At 45.7% G+C, this 18,134-nt stretch overlaps 1 protein-coding gene across 1 annotated transcript; it reads right to left on the reverse strand.

Annotated features, from left to right (window-relative positions):
• Positions 1-645: 645 nt before the first annotated feature.
• Positions 646-17,148, reverse strand: CGRRF1 (cell growth regulator with ring finger domain 1). Its single transcript, XM_090034381.1, has 6 exons — positions 16,993-17,148; positions 10,892-11,031; positions 9,601-9,778; positions 9,258-9,405; positions 4,539-4,646; positions 646-1,474 (listed from the first exon to the last, which is right to left on the reverse strand). The coding sequence occupies exons 1-6, from the start codon at positions 17,094-17,096 to the stop codon at positions 1,154-1,156; spliced, it is 999 nt and encodes a 332-aa protein (XP_089890507.1). The 5' UTR covers positions 17,097-17,148; the 3' UTR covers positions 646-1,153.
• Positions 17,149-18,134: the final 986 nt, after the last annotated feature.

Consider the following 18,134-nt stretch of genomic DNA (forward strand, 5'->3'; position numbering starts at 1 on the left):
CAGACTTATATTAGTCTCTTTTGTATTCAAAACTGAACAATGTGATTTCTGAACAACCATTTTTATTATCTTAGTAACACACCAGAAAAGACAGTCATCCTTTTATATCCTTCAGCTTCCTTTCCTGCTCTACCATGTTTCATGGATCTACTGATGCAAGGAAAAGTAACAGAGTTAGCTTGTTCCCATCCATGAAGAATGACAAATAACAGAGTGTTGGAAACCCTTTTTACCCGACTGTCCATGGAAAGGACTAGAGCATGCTGCCTAATTTAACTTCCCCTAGAAAATTACTAGTCTGTTTTCCATGCAAATGTTAGCTCTTCATAACCCACTATTTTCGCACTAGCTAGTGTTAAAGCACAAAGCAATTCAAGGTGGCAGTTTATATGTGCTAGGTGCGCTGAGACTTTCTACTAGCTTGAAAATTGCTACTGGCCCAACACTAAGGCTAACTGGAATCACTGGCAGTCACTTCACTGACTTAAAGTAGCATTGGATTATGCGTTGTGCATGAGGCAAATCTCTCTGAAACATTTAAAATGCCCCAAGCATCTATGCTTCCAGTGACTTAGACAGGAGTCAAGTGGCTCCTACTCCTTCCATGGCCACGCCAGCTACAAAAGAAACACACATAGTCTATACTCAAGCTTTTCTTCCTTTACTTCAGTCACGGTCTATAAAGTGCTACAGTTTCTAAACAATACTGGAGTAAAAGTATATTTTCTTCTGGCTTCACATTTAAAAAAGAAACCTATAAATGCATTTAAGAGTAGTGAATAGTTTTCAGCTTTAGTGATAAACTTTTATTCTTTTTAATTTAGTAGTTAGATTAGGGAAATGGACTGGTCAAAGTAACCGCAACTAATTCTTCATGAAAAGCCAGTAGCAGGATAAACGCTTCTCTTCTTCCCAAACATCTCCCGCAATGCTTCTGTCCACGTTATCAGTGCACGTGCTGTGCCTCTGTAGGTATAAAGGAATGTGGATGTATAAAAGCTGCGTACAAGTGATCTACCCATGAGCAGCGAACCCAATTGCACCGCATACGCTCCCAAGGACTCTAAGTGCTTAAGGTTCTGCACCGTCAGCTTCAACATACGAGTTTATTTTTCTTGCTCTTCCACCCAACGTCTCCTCCACAGGGAGCGTTCTACAAAACAGGCTGGGGCTCATCTTCATCTTGCTCCTTCCTACTGCAAAGTGGAAAAGATTCGTGAACAAACTGCCGGCACATGGGGCACTGCTGAAAGTACTTCATGCACCCGTCGCACAAGCAGGCGTGCCGGCAGGGCAGCAAGACCCAGTTCACTGTTGCGTTCTGGCAGACGACGCAGTCTTTACTGGTTTCTTCGTGCCATTCGGGTTCGTCTTCGGCCAGCCCCACCTTCTCCAGCAAGGTTCGGTCAGCATCTCTCTCCCCTGCGGGGGGATCGCTGGAGGGTGGCGAGCTGTTTGCAGACATGAAGAGTTGCTAAACAGAAACCCAAACAAAATTTCAGCTGTCAGTAACTGTGTTTTATTTGCTAATCTGATGTACCACGGATCAAATACAAACTGATGCGGTCTCTCGTCTCTCCACATGCATACATCCCGTAACCATCATTTACTGTACACCTCAGGGCCAGATTCAGATTCAGTGCAGATGTAAGCGGGCACTACTCCACTGCCTTCAGCCTCATACGTTTTGAGGGGACAGAGAGATGCCTCCTTAAATACAGGGAAACCAGAGCCTCAGGAGCTGCTAGTGGTTATATTTATTGGGACCGATCTATTTTGCTTTTAAACTTCAATCAAATCAATACAGATAGAGCAGGAAAATAATTTGGGTTGCTTAGAATTAGAAATACTATTTGTAGCACCTGGGAGCACCCGTCATGGCCCAGAATCCCACAGTACGATTTGCTGTCTGTTAAATACACAGCAGAAGACAATCCCTGTCCCAAACTGCTTACAATGTAAGTATAAAACAAGAGACAGAGTGTGGGAACATAAATGAACAGTGAGATGAGGCTGATCAGCCTGCCAGGCAGTGCTCTCAGAGCTCTAGGAGCTGAACCTTTGTCAAGCTTCTTGTAGGCACCGCAGCAAAGGAAAGTTGTAAAGAAGGATCTGAAGGAGGAGAAGGTTGTCTTAGCAGAGATTTATGGGAAGCTTCTCTCAAGTGTAAGGGGTAGCAAAGGAAAAAGCACGGGGGCACATGTTTGAAAATCTAACAGGCAAATGATGGAGGCTGCATGGGCCTAGCACAAGTGTGTGGCAGGTTCCTGACTTCAAAAAGAGGTGACAGCCAACCTTCACCCTACCTGTGATGCACTTTCAAAGCGAAGACAAGCAGCTGATGCTACGGGGAAATGGGAGCCAGTGAAGAGTTCCCTAGAAGACAACAATATGACCGAAGAGACCAGCTGGGAAAATTATCTTTACAGGAGTATTTTAGAGGACTGTTCCTTTAGAGGCAAGACTCCACTTGCTACAGCCTGCTAAAACGAGATTTCAGGAACCCAGACATAGGATGATACTATAATTAATTGTTATATTATAAAGCAAAGGGTTGAGCAGTGTCCATAATAAATGATTTTCAATATCTACTTTATTCATAATTAATTTGATAACATGCACTGGAACAAAGTCAAAGCAAGGAAAAAAAAATCAATGAGAGAGTCTAATGGACTCCCATAGGTTTTGAATCAGGCCTGTTCTGAATACTGACAGAAATAACAACTGCACAAACTACCACCTATAACCACCACCAAGTTGGTAGGGCCCAGGGGTGACTGGATGGTAAATATATAAACCTGCATAGGCCTGGTTGCAACTAATTTAGCAAGAGCTAAATGTACTTTATTGTCTATGTCACCAGAACCCGCATGGTCTGACACAAAGGTAATGACTGAGCATTGGGAGCAACCCAGAACTCAGGGACAGTGCCAGCAGTAGGAGACAGGGCCACGGGCAGGGTTGCCAACTGTCCATAAACTTATAGGCGATCTGTAAAGAAAGCAGCTTAAAAGTGCCTGTCTGCAAAATCTGTAAGAAAATTAAGATGTCTGTAAAAAAACCAAGACATGCTGCACTTGTTTCAAGATCTGCTGTCAGAATGAAGTGTTGATGCCAGACAGAGATCCCATCCCGGCCACAGCAGACCAGTGCCTCCTCCTGATGTCTAAGCACGAACCGTACAGTAAATCATCTGTTAGGGCTTTCTAGCTCACTGGAGCCTCTGTAGCTCCTTCTCCCCTCCTATCCTATCCAAGTGCCGCTGCTTCTGCTGCTTGTAACAGCATCTCAGTGCTCACTCTGATGGTATGCAGCTGCATGGTCCCAGGCAAGGCATGACATGGAGGGAAGGAATGTGGCTGGGATAAAGCTGCAGGGCTGGGAGGACTGGGGAAAGGTGGTGGGTGAGGGTCTGCCCAGGATGAGGACAGCGGGGCTTGCAGGGCAGCTTGGTGCAGGGTATGGTTGGAGGTGTCAGGGTGTGGGGTGAATAAGGGACACTTGAGGCACAGGCAACAGAAGAGATACCAGGAGGATGGACAGGGAGCAGGAGTACCTGGAAGGGGGAAAAGAGACCAGCTCATTCTCACAGCACTGGCTGAACATTTTTTGATCCCACACAGTAAGGATACATGTCTGTAAAGTCTCCTGATGCAGGAGAGGGGACACTGATACCAATCCCTGTCTTTATTCAAGAGCACCTTAGGGTACTCGATTATCAGTGAACATTGATGTTAGGAGAACACAGCAGTTAAACAGTTACTGCATTTGAGACAGTGTTCCCAATGCTGTAATTCAGCATCATACAGCAGAGAGGGGATGGAAGGGGTGTGAGGAGGGGACAGCAGACTAGTAGAGTAGACCACTTGCCTCTGTTAAAAAGGAGAAGATCCTTGGCCTTCAATTATATTAGACTGAAATCTGAGCAGGGTTGCCAACCCAAGAACATTTTTTTTTACTGAGAGGTTGCAGACTTTTTACTAACAACCAAACTTTTTACTATTGTTAGTGTTAACCTCTACATTTGAGCCCACCCCTTCTAACTGCTGTCCTGGGCCTGGCACAAGGGTCACATTTACAGAATGTAAAAAATACATAATTATGAACACGTGCCAGTGAAATAGTTTGGGTGTCAGTAAACATTTTGCAGATTGTCAGTAAAAATAATTTTGGGGGGGGGGGTTGGCAATCCACGAGCCATATTCAGGAACCAGGACTGAGGAGAGACATTCAGGAGCAGGTCAGCAACCATACTAGAAGCTTGTGTGGCAAGCAGCCTGCAGTCAGTCACCACAGGCAAGCTTAAATAGGGGGCCTGCTGCCCCTTTCTGAAAAGCAGACAGCGTGTGGGGATAGCCAGACTGACACACCATGGCTGGCCAGTCAGACCAGGTGGGTCTGGCAATGAGGATCCTGACGGAGCCAAGTCTTTAAAATAAGAATCTGTAAAAGCAGCAGATTGATTTTATGGACCTGTCACTGCACGAATGAAATTAATATTGCAGTCAGAGTGAAATAAGGCACAGAATGGAGCTTACCTTTAGATCATGGAACTGGCCTTGGGCTAGAAGCAGATACTGATACAATATTCTGCAGGAAAGTCTGTAACTCTCATCAGGGACATGAATTACGGACACCATGGAAATCTGGAGAAAAGAAAAGCTGTATTTAGTACTTCCACATTCCATGCACCTGATCTGTTTATTCATATATGCACAGTGACATGCATATCACACAGACAAGTAGGGCAGTCTATTAGACAAAGTGGAACTACCATGCAGTTTGGTTCGTGTTGCTACCTTACCTAACTGTTGTGTTGTTTCTACATATGTCCCTCCTGCAGCTAATCCACTGACAACCCCTCTCTGCTCCTGAACTTAGGCACACAAAGTTATGGAAGGCTCATGCTTTAGTACCTTTGCTCAGCTGGAGACTTGAGAGAGGTAGACCCTCACACTGGCTCTTGGCACAGCGATGATGAGTTTTAAGCAGAAAGAGGCGCTGCCCTCCTCTGAACTGCTGTTGTGGTATGAAGCTGCACAACGGGGAGGCAACTCTTTGAGCACCCAATAAACCAAGGGACTGCAAGTCCAGGACAACTCATACTCCCATGGCTGGATTCCACGCTGCCTTGAACATTGTTGGTGTAGGATCTCTATTGCCTCTGATGATGTGAAAGAAAGAACCCGTCATCTGGCTCCTGCACCTCTCCTTGCCCCAAACATGCAGGGCATAGTTTTCAGATCCCAGAGAGCATTCAGAAGTGTCATCATTTGGTTTATAAACTGAGTGACCCCCGGACACAATTCTGAAAATCAGCGGTGGAAGGAACCCTGCAGACTCTTGTTGGAATAGGGACTGTAGAAAGTAAAGGCACCCAAAGGCAAGTATGCTGTCTTCAAGCCCCAAAATAATACAATAGCTTGTAAAGAAAAAGAGCAAAGCCCAATATTGCTGCAGCTTCCTCTGATGGCCTCTGGGAAGGGTGATCACCGAGATGTTTCTCTAAAGTTATTTTAAAAGCTCTGGGACGCAGAAATGCATTTAGAATGACTCTAGTCAGCGCACAAAAATAAAGAGAACATAGTGATTAAATGCATCATGCATATGTATTTATACTAATTACATTTACCATCCCTCAAGGCTGGGGCCTCTTTTTAATCACAATACACTTTACAGCTTCCTAGAGATGCATTCATTTCATTTTGGCATCTGGAAACCCCTAATACTCACTTAAAACTGGCAGATTTGCTGCTCAGTAAAAGGGATTTAAGAGCCAACAACTCCTACTGTACTAGTGACTCATTTCAATACAAAATTAATTACTTCTCCATGCCTTTTACATCCCTGCCTGATAGACAGCAACCTGGTGTAGAGCGGAATGGTCAAAACTTGCAGAACTATGTTTTAGTTCCCAAGAAAAAATACATACTAGAAATGGTGCACAAAAATTGGGTAGCATCCCTCTAAATAATCTGTGCTTTCTCTAGTAGCCATAACCCACGTTTCAGAAACCACCAGATGCCTGGTAGAGCAGCAATGGATATAGAATCAGGGAATTTAAGGCTAGATGGGACAACCAGGTCATTTTGCCCAGCCTTGGGTATAACACAGGCCTCTGTATTTCACCCACGTACCAATAACTTGTGTTTTACCAGACACATCCAGGCTGGGTCTGAAGACAATCAAGGACAGAAGCTCAACTGTTTCCTTGGTAGTTAGTTCTTACACTCAGTCATGCCCCGCTGCTAAGAAAATGTGTGCCTAACTTCTCATTTAAATTTATTTGGCTTCAGCTTCCAGCTGCTGTCCACTGTTTTGCCTTTTCTTGTTACATCAAAGAGCCCTTTAGTACCGAATATTTGCTCCCAGCAAAGACGCTTATATATAGAATAAGCAGTAACAGTAAGTCAGTCACTTCCCAATCTTCTTTCCAATAAGCAGGGATCCTGGTTTTCTCTGATTTAGAAAAAATCCCCAATTTTCAGTTAAAAAAAACCAACCCAAATCCAGATTTTTCTGTGATTTAAATGAAACACCACTAATATATATGTAGTGGAGTTTCATCTTAATCATGGAAAAATGTGGATTTGGGGTTACTTTTTTAAAATTGAAAATTGGGGATTTTTTTTAAATCAGAGAAAACCAGGATCCCTGCTGATAAGTGGATTGGATTTTTTAAGTCTCTGTAACCCTCAACTCATTTTTTGCAGCTTTTGTCAGAACCCCTCTCAGTTTTTTGAATATCCTTTTTAAGATCCGGGTACCAGAGCTGTAAGGATGCCAGTATCAGCCTCACCAATGACAGAGACTACAGTAAAACCACCACCCTGCTTCTCCTTATACCCCCTGGGTGTGTAGGATCAGGTTACTTTTGGTGGCAGCCCTCTGGTTTATGGGTCACTGGGAACTGCTCTTCCATCAGGGCTCCCTAAATCCTCTTCATGCTTTCCCATTCCTAGGCACAAACTACAATCCTTGTTCCTACATAGACAAGTTGGCATTTAGCTCTATTATGAATATATTTTGTTTGAATGGGCTTGTATCACCGGCGATCCAGATTAGTCTGTTTGCCTTGTCCCCACTGTTTGAATCACCTACTGCTCTTGTCAACAATGATTTTATATTTACTTCCAAATCATTAATGGCAATGTTGAATAACTTTGGGTTTAGACTCAATCAGTGCAGAAGCCTAAGGGAAACACCACTTCTCAGCAATGCTTTTCCTCTATTACTTTGTTGAGATCTGTGTATTAACCACTTCAAAAGCCACTTCACATGTATTTTATGATACCCTGTAGTGCTACTTTTTAAATCAGGATGTCATGCGATATTAGATCAAAGGAATTTCGGTAGTTCAAGTATGCAACTTTTATACTGTTCCCCTTTTTAACAAAAATTGCAATCTCAAAAATGAAAAAGCAAGTTTACACGAGAAGAATTGTTGGCCACAAATATATGGTGACTGGTAATAATTATTTTCCCATCCCGCAACCCCATTTTTAATCCCATGTGTAGCTAAACCTTGTATGCTGGGTATAGTTAATCAACAGCTTCACAGGAAACCACTGTGCCCATGCGGTTACTTCATATTAAATGTATTGCTTATATAGGCTTTGTTGTGTCACTTGTCATACAGCTATGCTGTTAGAAGAGATTAAACATGCTGTATTTTTAACTAATTTGTGTTCAATAAAGACATCAAAGGTGTTAATTCAAAGTCATCTATGAAGAATGGAACTCAAAGTCTTGTCTTAACATATCCTTGTCAAACCCTCTCACTGCAGGGTGGAGACCATCTAAAACAGAGTAAAACAGTGATTCTCAACCTTTTCAGACTCAAGGTGCTCCTGGATAAACCTGAGACCTTCCTCAGAAAATGTCAGCTCTTAGTTTTCCTTCTTTTTTGACTACAGAAAAAATAGTAGAGAAGTTTTTCCTGTTGCAAAGAAATCAGAAAGACCACAACTAGGGATTCCTATTGCAAATCTCTGGGTTTATCATGTGAATCGTGTTTACACGCCTAACAGCGCTAACATTGTTGCACCCTGTGACTCTCCTGACGGCTCTCAAGGCACCCTGGTTGAGAATCAGCGGATTATAATCTTTATGGATAATTTTAGGCTACTGTTACAGACCATCAACCCCTGGGAGTACTAATGTGCAAGGGCACAGGAATGGCATGCTGCCCTCCCCATATTCAGTGGGATTAGCCCTCCTGGATCTTGTTTGACAGATAGCCAGCATGCTTCCCACCACTTTTGTAACTGGGCCAAACAATGACAGCATGTCTAAGATAGTCTTAGGTCCTGGTCATACCCCTGTCTTTGTCTACAGCAGACAGTACTCAAAATTTCACGTACTAGCAAATGTCAGCTGTGTGAGAGCTTTTAAATAAAAAGAACAGGAGTTTGCAGTGAAAGCTGAAGGATGCTCACCTCAGATGTGCTGTAAAGCTTCAGGGCAAAGGGCTTCCTGAAGATTTATACAGTCAAAACAATTTGTGATCAAAACTGTTGCACCATATTCATTTTTACTTAGCACCACCATAGGAAGAAAGCCAAAAAAATCACACAGAAAGAACTGGATGACTCAGGACTGGAATCACAGAAATGGGATGACATTTAGTAGCACCAAATGCAATGACAGGAGCTTAGGGACTAACAAGAATTTCTGCTCTAAACTGGGACTCATCCATTTGATACCAAGGAGGAGAAAGTCCTAGATCAGCTGGTCATAGGATTACCAAAACCCACTGAAATGATGCAGCCATGGAAAGAGGTATATGATTCCAGGGTGCATGAGAAGAAAATATTAATGCCATCATACAAGGCACTGAGCCGGCCTCGTCTAGAATATTGTGCACAGTTCTTGCCACCTATGTTCCAAGAGAGACGAATTCAAACTACAGTGGTGGAAAAAGGGGTTGAAAAAGAGTGTAAGGGATATTAAACCCTTGCCCGCCATGGCCTGCAGGCCACCTATGCCTGGCCTGCAAGAAAACCCTGGCAGATAATCTCGGTGCTATGCAGAAGCTAAGCACTCCTTGGATATCATACACATTCTTTTCTGTTCTTTCCATAGCAAAATACAGCTGCCTTCGCTCCCTGTCTAAGAAGCCTCCATTACTGCAGAGATCCATCTTTCAGCGGACACGTGAAAAGACACCCAGCCATTCTACTCGGGGCTAACACATGTTCTAACGCATCCAAACGCTTAAAACCAGCTGGTTTACTGTGTGTTCTCGTGTTACTTACAATGTCATATATTTCCCTGTCTTCTTCTTCAGCTAAAGTCAACAGAGCTACTAGTGGGTAGCGAGATCTGGGCACGGGGCCAAAATCTGTAATTTGAGCATCTTCTGATAACTGACAATATTTCTCTTCCTTGTTGGTTTTTTTAATGCTGTACTTGTGTAAAGGAAAACAATCAATGTCACGGCAATTGAAGGCAAACGTGGTGCTTATGCTAAGAGTATTCTTGATCTTATTCATTCATAAATACACTCTGCCAAGAATTGCAGCACGCTTACAGCCTCGTTTCTCGCTGTGCCAATAAATTAGCATAGGATGTCACAACAATTTTTTTTTTAAAGGATACAAGTACTGCTGTCGATAGAGGTATTCATTGTACAGAGCATCTTCTAGTGCTTGCGGAGTCTTTATTCTGAAGCAGTAGATGTGTTTCTGCAAAGCTTCATATAGCTTTTGCACACTGCACCCCCAGTAGCATGTAAGGAAACAATCTTCTAGGCAGTCGGGTTTCAATGTTATGCCCTCTTGCAGAAAGAACAGAAGGACATGAAAATATGCATTGTGCACACTGCAAGTCTCATTCACTTACCAGTCCACTGGAGACCTGAAATGACCAGCTGCCGGATTCACGATTCCTGAAATTACCAACTGTAATTCATTAAAGGCAGGAGATGGAAAGCACTGCAAGTGCCCCAGATTATTTATTTTTTAATTCTCATTTAATCATTTCCAATTTAGACTGGACTGCGTGCTGGTGAAAGGAGAGTGCTGCTGCTCTTGTTAGCAAGAAGGAACAGGTGGGCGCCTCCTTCTCAAAGTGTAACACCAACACTCCTTAGGGGCAGGAAGGGATGAAGAGGCCACACTGGCTACTGCAGCACTTGCTTTGGGCACTTACGTAGGTTTGCTGCTCAACACTGGTGTGCTACAACATGTCAACTGTCTGAGCTGTGCTGAGATCTCCGCGCCGTTGCTCCCTGGAAGGGTTTGGACATTTGAACAAAACAGCACTTTCAAACAGCAAGGCAAAAACGTCACCAGCCATTGAATTTTGCATCCTAAGCACGCTTTGGGCTGGGTGGTGTGGACAGGACAGCTGCAAGGAAGGGCATTCTAGGGGAGGGCTGGGAGTAAAGGGGGTCATTTCCACATACCCAGCTGCCCCAGTACTTTCCACAGTGGGAACAGGGGTCTTTATTCTCCCTGTAAGCACACCCAGAGCTGTGAGTGGCGGCTTACCAGCCTGGCTCACTCATTTCAATCGCTGCAGCTGGGTGCAAATTTCACTTCCCGGCCCCTCTGAAATACACGGGCCTAACTCAGCCCTTGAGTGCATCACATGGATTTTGCAAGGCAGAAAGCTAAAAATACCAGAGCTGATCATCCTCAACTGCTTTTATTACTTAATAAAACCTTCCCCCATGAGAAAAATGTTTTAATAAAATGAGATTTAAGCCACACACACAAGCCAAGTCTTGGGCCTGCCACTTTAGAGCACAGTGCTTTTTGATGGACTGCACAAACATGGCAATTTCTAGGGTGACTGGTGACAGGTTACTGCAATGCAAGCAAGGTTTGGGGAAATATTGGTGAGGGAGGAGCACAAGAAGAGGTATCCCAGACAAAAATCCACTGACTTGTTACTGAAGCTGCAGTGGGATAAAGGATCTCCAAGCCGAAAGGGTTCTTCACTTGTCTCATATGTTTTTTGGATACTCCTGCGCTGGATTCTGTCTCTTCCGAGTTTCTCAAGATCACAGGAACATCCCAACCAAACCTAAGAGACAGCAAGATGTGTCAGTGGGCATGTGCTAGCGATGGTGCATTTGAATTGCTTTCCAGATATAAATGAGCAATTGCACCATATGTGCCAGGATACACAGGCAATAGATGCTGGAAATCTCAAGAGTCCTTCACATAACAAGTGGGAATCTTTAGTGCTGGTAGAGAGAAACAATTTCACCCTTTATTCTGGGTGGGGGGGGAGAGAAGGGGGGGGGCTGCAAGGCCAGTGGAGGATGCTCAGTTCCCTCGAGTGGTAAAGTCCAGTTTAAACTTCCCCTGAGCTGGATACTCCACACAGCTGCCCACTGGTCCCTGCAGGGACAAACCTACTGTGCTCTGGGCAGTAGCAAGAGCTCAAGTCAGATCATGCAGCCGTCTCGTGCAGACAGCTTCTGTGCAGCCCTGGGAGCTGAGCTCACGAGGACTGCAGGATCTGGGTTCCACATTTTAATCCCGATTATAACGTTACATTTCTGAGTTGGTGATTTTAATCTCTGCTTCAGAGCCAGAACCAAAGCCCAAGGAGTCAGGGCTCGGCATCAAGCTCTCAAAGCCAACGACAGCCTCTCAGCCCAACATGATCTGAAAAAACGCTTAAGGATTCTGTGCTCCCAGTTTTCAATGCACAGCTTCCCTCCCCTAGCTTGACTCGCCTGCATAAATGAGCATAATGTATAATGTGAAATATTGTAGGAAGATCCTCAATATCAGATACAAAACCTAGTATTTTCATGATCTTCAAATGAAGCTTCACATTGAACCAGCAGCAGAAACTGTGATCCACGGCATGAATGCTCAAGATAATTTCACTTTCCGAGAAGAGGACAGTCGTCCAAGTAACAGCGGAGACACATCGCTAAGTCAGAGGGCTATTCCAGGGACTACAAAAGAGAGACTTTTGTTTCCAGGTTCATCTCTATACAAAGGAGGCAGCACACACAGATTGAAGGGACTTTTGTCAGTGCATTTTATAAACTGTCCTCTACTTGCTCCAGCCACCTTAATATGTATGGTCAGCGTTTCTACCACTGCTAGCTGAAGTGCTTAATTAATGGCCCGTTTACAGGATGTGTAGCAGCACCCCACCTGCCGGAGAATTCTTTGGGATGCTCTTACCTCCTTTATAACAAACTTCCTGATGAGGATGACAGGAAATGCACCTGGTTCCCTGCAATGATGGTTTCCAGTAAGCAAGCCAGACTGCTGGCTATCACACAGACTGCGCTGCAGAGCGGCAATTCAAGCTGACACAGACACTGTCAACTTAAATCTCACCTATTTTAAGAAGCGGTCGCACATGTGGCATCTGCTCCAAGCCAGCTGGACCACATCTGTGGCTGCACAATTGGTTCTCCCTATTTTTAACCGTGTTTCCGTCCCCCATCACTGTGTGAAAGGACCGTTACAGCAACAGGAGAAGCACAACTAAACATATGGCGCTGCCAAATGCACAACTAAACAACAGATTTGTTTTCCCTTCAACCTATTAGCAAGTCAAACCTAGGTGCTATTTGTGACAGGAAGAGGTAAAACATCCAAGAAGGGAAAGGGAAGACTTTCAAGCTGACAGTGTCCCTTTAAAGAGCAAAAAATCCCAACCCTGCTTGCAGCAACAATAAAGAATCCCCATTTGTCTAGCAAAAGGCTCCCGTAATAGCATCCACAGGCTGCCCATGCACATGGAGGGGACAGGCACAAGAGCCCTACATGTCTTCTCTCTGTAATAAAAATATCCCCTAATAATCCAGATCAGAGAAAGAGGCAACAAGACTTGGAAACAAGCCTAGAATTTGCTGTGCTCTGTTGGAAATGTTTCTAGTCAACTACACAGAGCATCTGGACAACTCAGCACCGATCAGCCTGTTCACATGGAGAGGCAGATCTTTAGCTGCACTGGCTCCATCAGAGCGATGCCGAATTGCACTAGCTGAGGATCCAGCTCTTAATGTAAGTGGATGGAGTGGATTTAATATTCTGTGGATGTTCCCCAGTTACATATATGAGATATAAAAATGTGTGCATATGTAAAATAATTGTATATTTCTGTATTTCTATAATATAGAAATATATGTGTGTATATACAATATTTATATTGATCTATTTATATAATATATAAAAATGTGTCTGGGTATGTATAGAAAACAATAATTCCTATATAGCTATTTTAAGGCACGTGCAGTTTCCTGCCAGGTGCTGATTCCAAATGATAAAAAAACCCTGCTCTCTGGAATCAGTTGTGTCGGAGGGATGCAGTTACCAGGATGGTCCAGGAAATAAGCAAGAGGCAAGGACGGTTGTGGGCGAGACCTCTTACTAAACTAGCTGCATTGTTGGGATAGATCTAGACAAGATTTTGAATGCAGTGCAGGTGACTGAAGAAGAATGCAGTGCACCTGAAAGCTCATCTATGGCCACCTCAACCATGCAGCTGGTCCAGCCAGAGATATCACCCATAAAAACTCTTGCCTCTGGGTCTTTGAAAGGCCCCCACCCCACCCCACCTACCACCACCACTGATTAGCAACAGCAAGATACCATTAAGAAAGTATTCATGGAAAAAAACAGGCTCTAGTGCAGAGAGTTATAATGAGTTAGGGACAACCCCTCCTCCCCAAAACAAAACAAAAACCTTGGGGATAATTAACTAAATTAACCAGATACCAAATATAAATGGATAGAAGCACTGTTGGAAGGAACAGTCAATCCAGGATTGAATTTAAATTTAATGTATGACATTCTTACTCTTTGGCTCAGATCCTCAGAGGGTTTTAAGGGATGCAGCTCCACTGAGCTCCTTAAACCAACTGCAGGAACAGACCCCCTGAACTTGAATGCATCAGTGCTGTAATGTAACTCAAGTGACATTGGGCTGAAAGCCCATGCGACAGCTAGGGACTTACCTACATAGTTCCTATACTACAGCATACACTAGCATACCCACATTGTCAAAGAGCATCCACTCCAGAGACCCTCCTTGGGACTGCTTTTCCAGAGGTGTGGAGTGACATCACATGGGGAAGTGGGTGCTCTGCTCTGCCAAAAAACAAATCCTCAGGCACCCCCAGGGAGCAAAAAATGAGTAAGCGGGAGAAGTGGGTGGTCTTGTGTTCTGCTGTTAACATGTAACAGAGGAGGGAAGAAGAATGACAAAGGGGAAGGATCTCCTGGATTACGTTCTAGACCAGTGGTCTCCAAAGTGGGGGGTGCGCACAATCCCAGGGGGTGCGTGAAGAAAATATTACAACTTGTATTTTTATTTTTTATCTAAGAAAATAAAAAGAAATTAAGCTTTACTAATATTTAATATACAGATCGACACTGGCGCTCTCACTCGGTCACATGTCACGTACGGTACACGAGGTATCCTGAGGGAAGAAGCGTTCGTTCGCTTTCAGCGTATTGCGACGTATTGCAGTTTACATGCGCCCTGTTAAGGGGATTTACAGATTATATTATCTAGTTTTAACTAAACTAACCCTAACAAAATGTACAAGTGGCTTAAAAAGATTCCTACAAAGAAACTGCAGATCGAAGATAATACCAATAATGCGAGCACAAGCGAACAGCAAGAAAACGGCAGAGCTGACACTTCCCCTACTCCTAGTACGAGCTCTTCGTCAGCCACATTACAAGGTAATGTAACTATCTTATAGTTTTTAGCAAAGACTTTATATTATTTTCCCTTTTCTATATAACTGCCGCGCGGCACTCTCACATTTATGTAACCTTGAAGTCTTAACTGTTAATCAAAATGAACGCTTTGTACTTTTCTCCACTGGCATTAAGCTACACGTGCGCATTCTGTAAATTTCATTTCTTATCTAGAGGTGTCATTTCTGCAGAAATGAAACTTATGTAGAAAATCTGCCTAGCAATAATTATGTAAAAGAAAATGATCCTATCTGTATACTATAGTTAGTGTCATAGAGGCAGTCCAACAAACATCTATAAAAGAGGCAAAAAAGCAGGAAGCAGCAGAGACGACAACTGAAAAACTCTGTGGGCCTGATCACCCCGCAGACCGGTTCTCAGCCTCCCCGCCTGGGCGTATCCCAGCGAACACAAAGGCCTCAGAAATCCGACAACTGACAACGATTCACCGTGTTACAGTATTGCATTGTATTTCCCATTCATGAGCCGCTGACCAGTTCTGGGACTTAAGGAGTCGGCAGCCGCACCGAGCTTTGGACTAGCTCCACTGTTGGAACGCAAGGGCTGGCTCTGGAACCTCATGAACCAACGGGCACCCGATAGATTAAGAGACACTAACAACTTACTCTAAGTCGTCTACTTGTGCCAACTCGGCGAACCTCGAGGGCGGCTAAAAAGCTACCTCAATTCCGCCCCACAAGCCACGCGCTCGCACAACTCCACAAAGCCTGCGGCTCCCCTAAGCGGTGCCGGAGCCGCTAGCCCGGCATTTAGCCACAGGTAAAAACAATGATGATTTAATTTCTATTTTTGTGTATGTTTTATACTGTACATAATATATTAGTACAAATAAATTATTTATAAATAAATTATAATATAATTATATTATTTATATTTATATATATATTATTATATTAATTATATAATTATATTATTATATATTATAAATTATAAATTATTTATAAATAAATAAATATACATATATTGGGGGTGCATGCTCAAAAATTTTTTTACCGATACGGGTGCGCGATCAAAAAAGTTTGGAGACCACTGCCTTAGACAGCGGTTCCCAACCTGTGGTATGACTACCACCAGTGGTACACAGACAACCTGCCAGCGGTACACATTAACAGATTTATTATAATTATTTTATATGACAAAAATCTGCTGGCGGTACTTAAGGTCGTACTGTTGTAAACGGGTGGGGCGCAATCTGTCAGAGTTTGGGAACCGCTAGCACCTCCGCAGCAGAAACAGCTGGACTTGTGCTTAGCGGCAACAGTGACGAGCTGTCTAGTGCTGTGGTTCTCTACCTCCAGACTCAAAGACCCCCTTGTTAGACTCAACGGCCCCCTGAGACAACGTCAGCTTTTGGCTTTCAGTCATTTCTGAAGTCGGAAAAAAGAATATAGCAATTCTTGCGCTGCGAAGAGCTCAGAAAGTCCCTGGCAGGTAAGAATGGTTTGGACGTGCCGGATTTCTCTGGGTTTGTCTTGTGAGCCACGTGCAGGTGTTTGCACCCATAACAGCGCTAATACCATGCAGCTCCCCACTGCACCCTTGAAGGGACGCAGTGGCACCCCAGGCTGCTGGGGAACCCTGGCTGAGAATCACTGGTCTCATTCTCCCCTGGGTTACAGCGCACCGGCACAACACCGGGGCGAGAGCGCGTGAACCGAACAACAGAACTGCCCACAAAGGTCTACCCGAGAGCCTCAGCGACACCGAAGGCTCGAGCTCAGCACCTCTGGAACGGCGATGGAGAAATGGCCTTGCACGGCGCCAAAGGGAGCGGAGGCTACGGGGCGCTGGAGCTGGCAGCAACCGGCCAGGAGACGTTTGCAGAGGAAGGAGGGGGCAGGAGAAGCCGGGCAGGGCGCAGGACAACTCCGCGTGCGCTGCTGGCAGCAGGTCGAGTATCGGCCTTCAGACGTGACGAGGCCGTGTCAGAGATCTCAGCGCCAGCTCGGCGGACAGGCTGGACCTGGCTCCCTGCGCTCCGCTCCGCTTGCAAGCAACTACCCCAAGGCCCCGCCCCCTTGCAGGCAAATACCCCACCACCTCCCCCAGGGCAACCCCGCAAACAAATACCCCCCAGCAAGTGCCCTGCCCCCTACTCTCCCCCAGACCGGTGCCCCACCCCCTGCCCCTCCCTGCAAAACAAATGCTCCCAAGCTGGCGCCCTGCCCCACAGACAAATGCCCCTGCCCCCCCCGCCAGGACAGGTGCCCCGCCCCCTGCTCCTCCCTCCAGGCAACTGCCCCTTCTCCTTCCCCTCCCCCAGCAGGTGCCCCGCCCTCACCAGCCCAGCACCAGGCCGCTGGTGACGAGGAAGCAGACGAAGACGACGGCGATGTAGAAGAGCGGCGAGTACTCGTAGAGCGTCACCAGAAACACGGCGGCCATGGGCCCGGCTCCGCGCAGCACCCCGACCCGACCCGGCCACTGCGCCTGCGCGGAGGGCTGCGCGCAGGCGCCGGAGGGACGTGAAGCCGCTGCCCTCACGCTGCCCTTTGCCCGCAGCCGGGCAGGGCACCGGGGTTGCAGCTCAGCGCCGGGGCTGCAGGGGCAGGGAAACCCGATCCAGTTGAAGCAAGCAAGGCAGGCAGTGGAGGAGACGTCAGGGAGGAGCACCCGCAGCGCCCAGCGGTCATTCAGTCCAACCCCAAGACCATGATAGGAGATGCATGAAAACCCTGAAGAAGGGGCTGGAAGGGAGCTCCACAGGTTGCCTCTAGTCCAACCCCAGCCTGAGCCAGGATCAGCCCTGTCCAAGCGAGCCCAGGCCGTCCAAACCATCCTCTCCATCCTACAGCACGGCCAGGGCTGGGATGCAGCAGGTGCTAAGCTGCACCATTGACAGCCCAGAGGTTGCAAAGTCAAGGCCATAGACGGGGCCCCCAGGCTTGAACGAGGCTGTGAACTCTGCTAAATCCCTTGTCCCAAGGACACAAGAAGGAAAGGGTCTGCAAATTGGTCTCATTATTCTTTGAAAGTTTGGGGCTGGTCGCGGGAATACATGATGTGCCGTTCCAGGAGCCCGCTAGGAAACTATAAGCCTCCCCTAATAAGAGAGGCCACACTAGGCACGTCAAAGGGACAAAAAGCAAAGAAAACAGGGACGGGAATGAGGTCATGGGTTCTTAACAAGGGGACATTGTGCCCCGGTGCCCGCTGGATCAGCTGAGGACGTCCACCGGTGAAACGCTGTCTGGAGATGTGAGCAGAGGAGTGACGGGAAGACAGCCCCACACTTGCCCAGGTCAGGTAGATGGCCAGCTTGGCGAGTGCCAGGAGGAAGAAATCCAGGAGGTCCCAGGGCTTGCTGAGGCATAGGTGGAGAATGCATAAAAGAAAAGGCGCGGGGAGAAATGCAATGAAGAGCTTCAGCAGGGGGTTCTGGTGGGAACAGAAAAGAGGCTGCAACCTGGTGTGCTCAAGGTA

The sequence above is a fragment of the Crocodylus siamensis genome, chromosome 2, assembly GCF_052110815.1.
Source record: "Crocodylus siamensis isolate JL-2025a chromosome 2, ASM5211081v1, whole genome shotgun sequence".
Classification (NCBI taxonomy): Eukaryota; Metazoa; Chordata; order Crocodylia; family Crocodylidae; genus Crocodylus; species Crocodylus siamensis.

Excerpts from the sequence above, each read along its gene's own strand:
- CGRRF1 (XM_090034381.1), bottom strand. The coding sequence starts at position 17,096 with ATGGCCGCCGTGTTTCTGGTGACGCTCTACGAGTACTCGCCGCTCTTC. Across the intron at positions 9,406-9,600 it reads CTCTATCGACAGCAGTACTT|CATTAAAAAAACCAACAAGG; the intron begins GTATCCTTTAAA and ends ACACAAGTACAG. Across the intron at positions 4,647-9,257 it reads ACAGGGAAATATATGACATT|ATTTCCATGGTGTCCGTAAT; the intron begins GTAAGTAACACG and ends TCTTTTCTCCAG.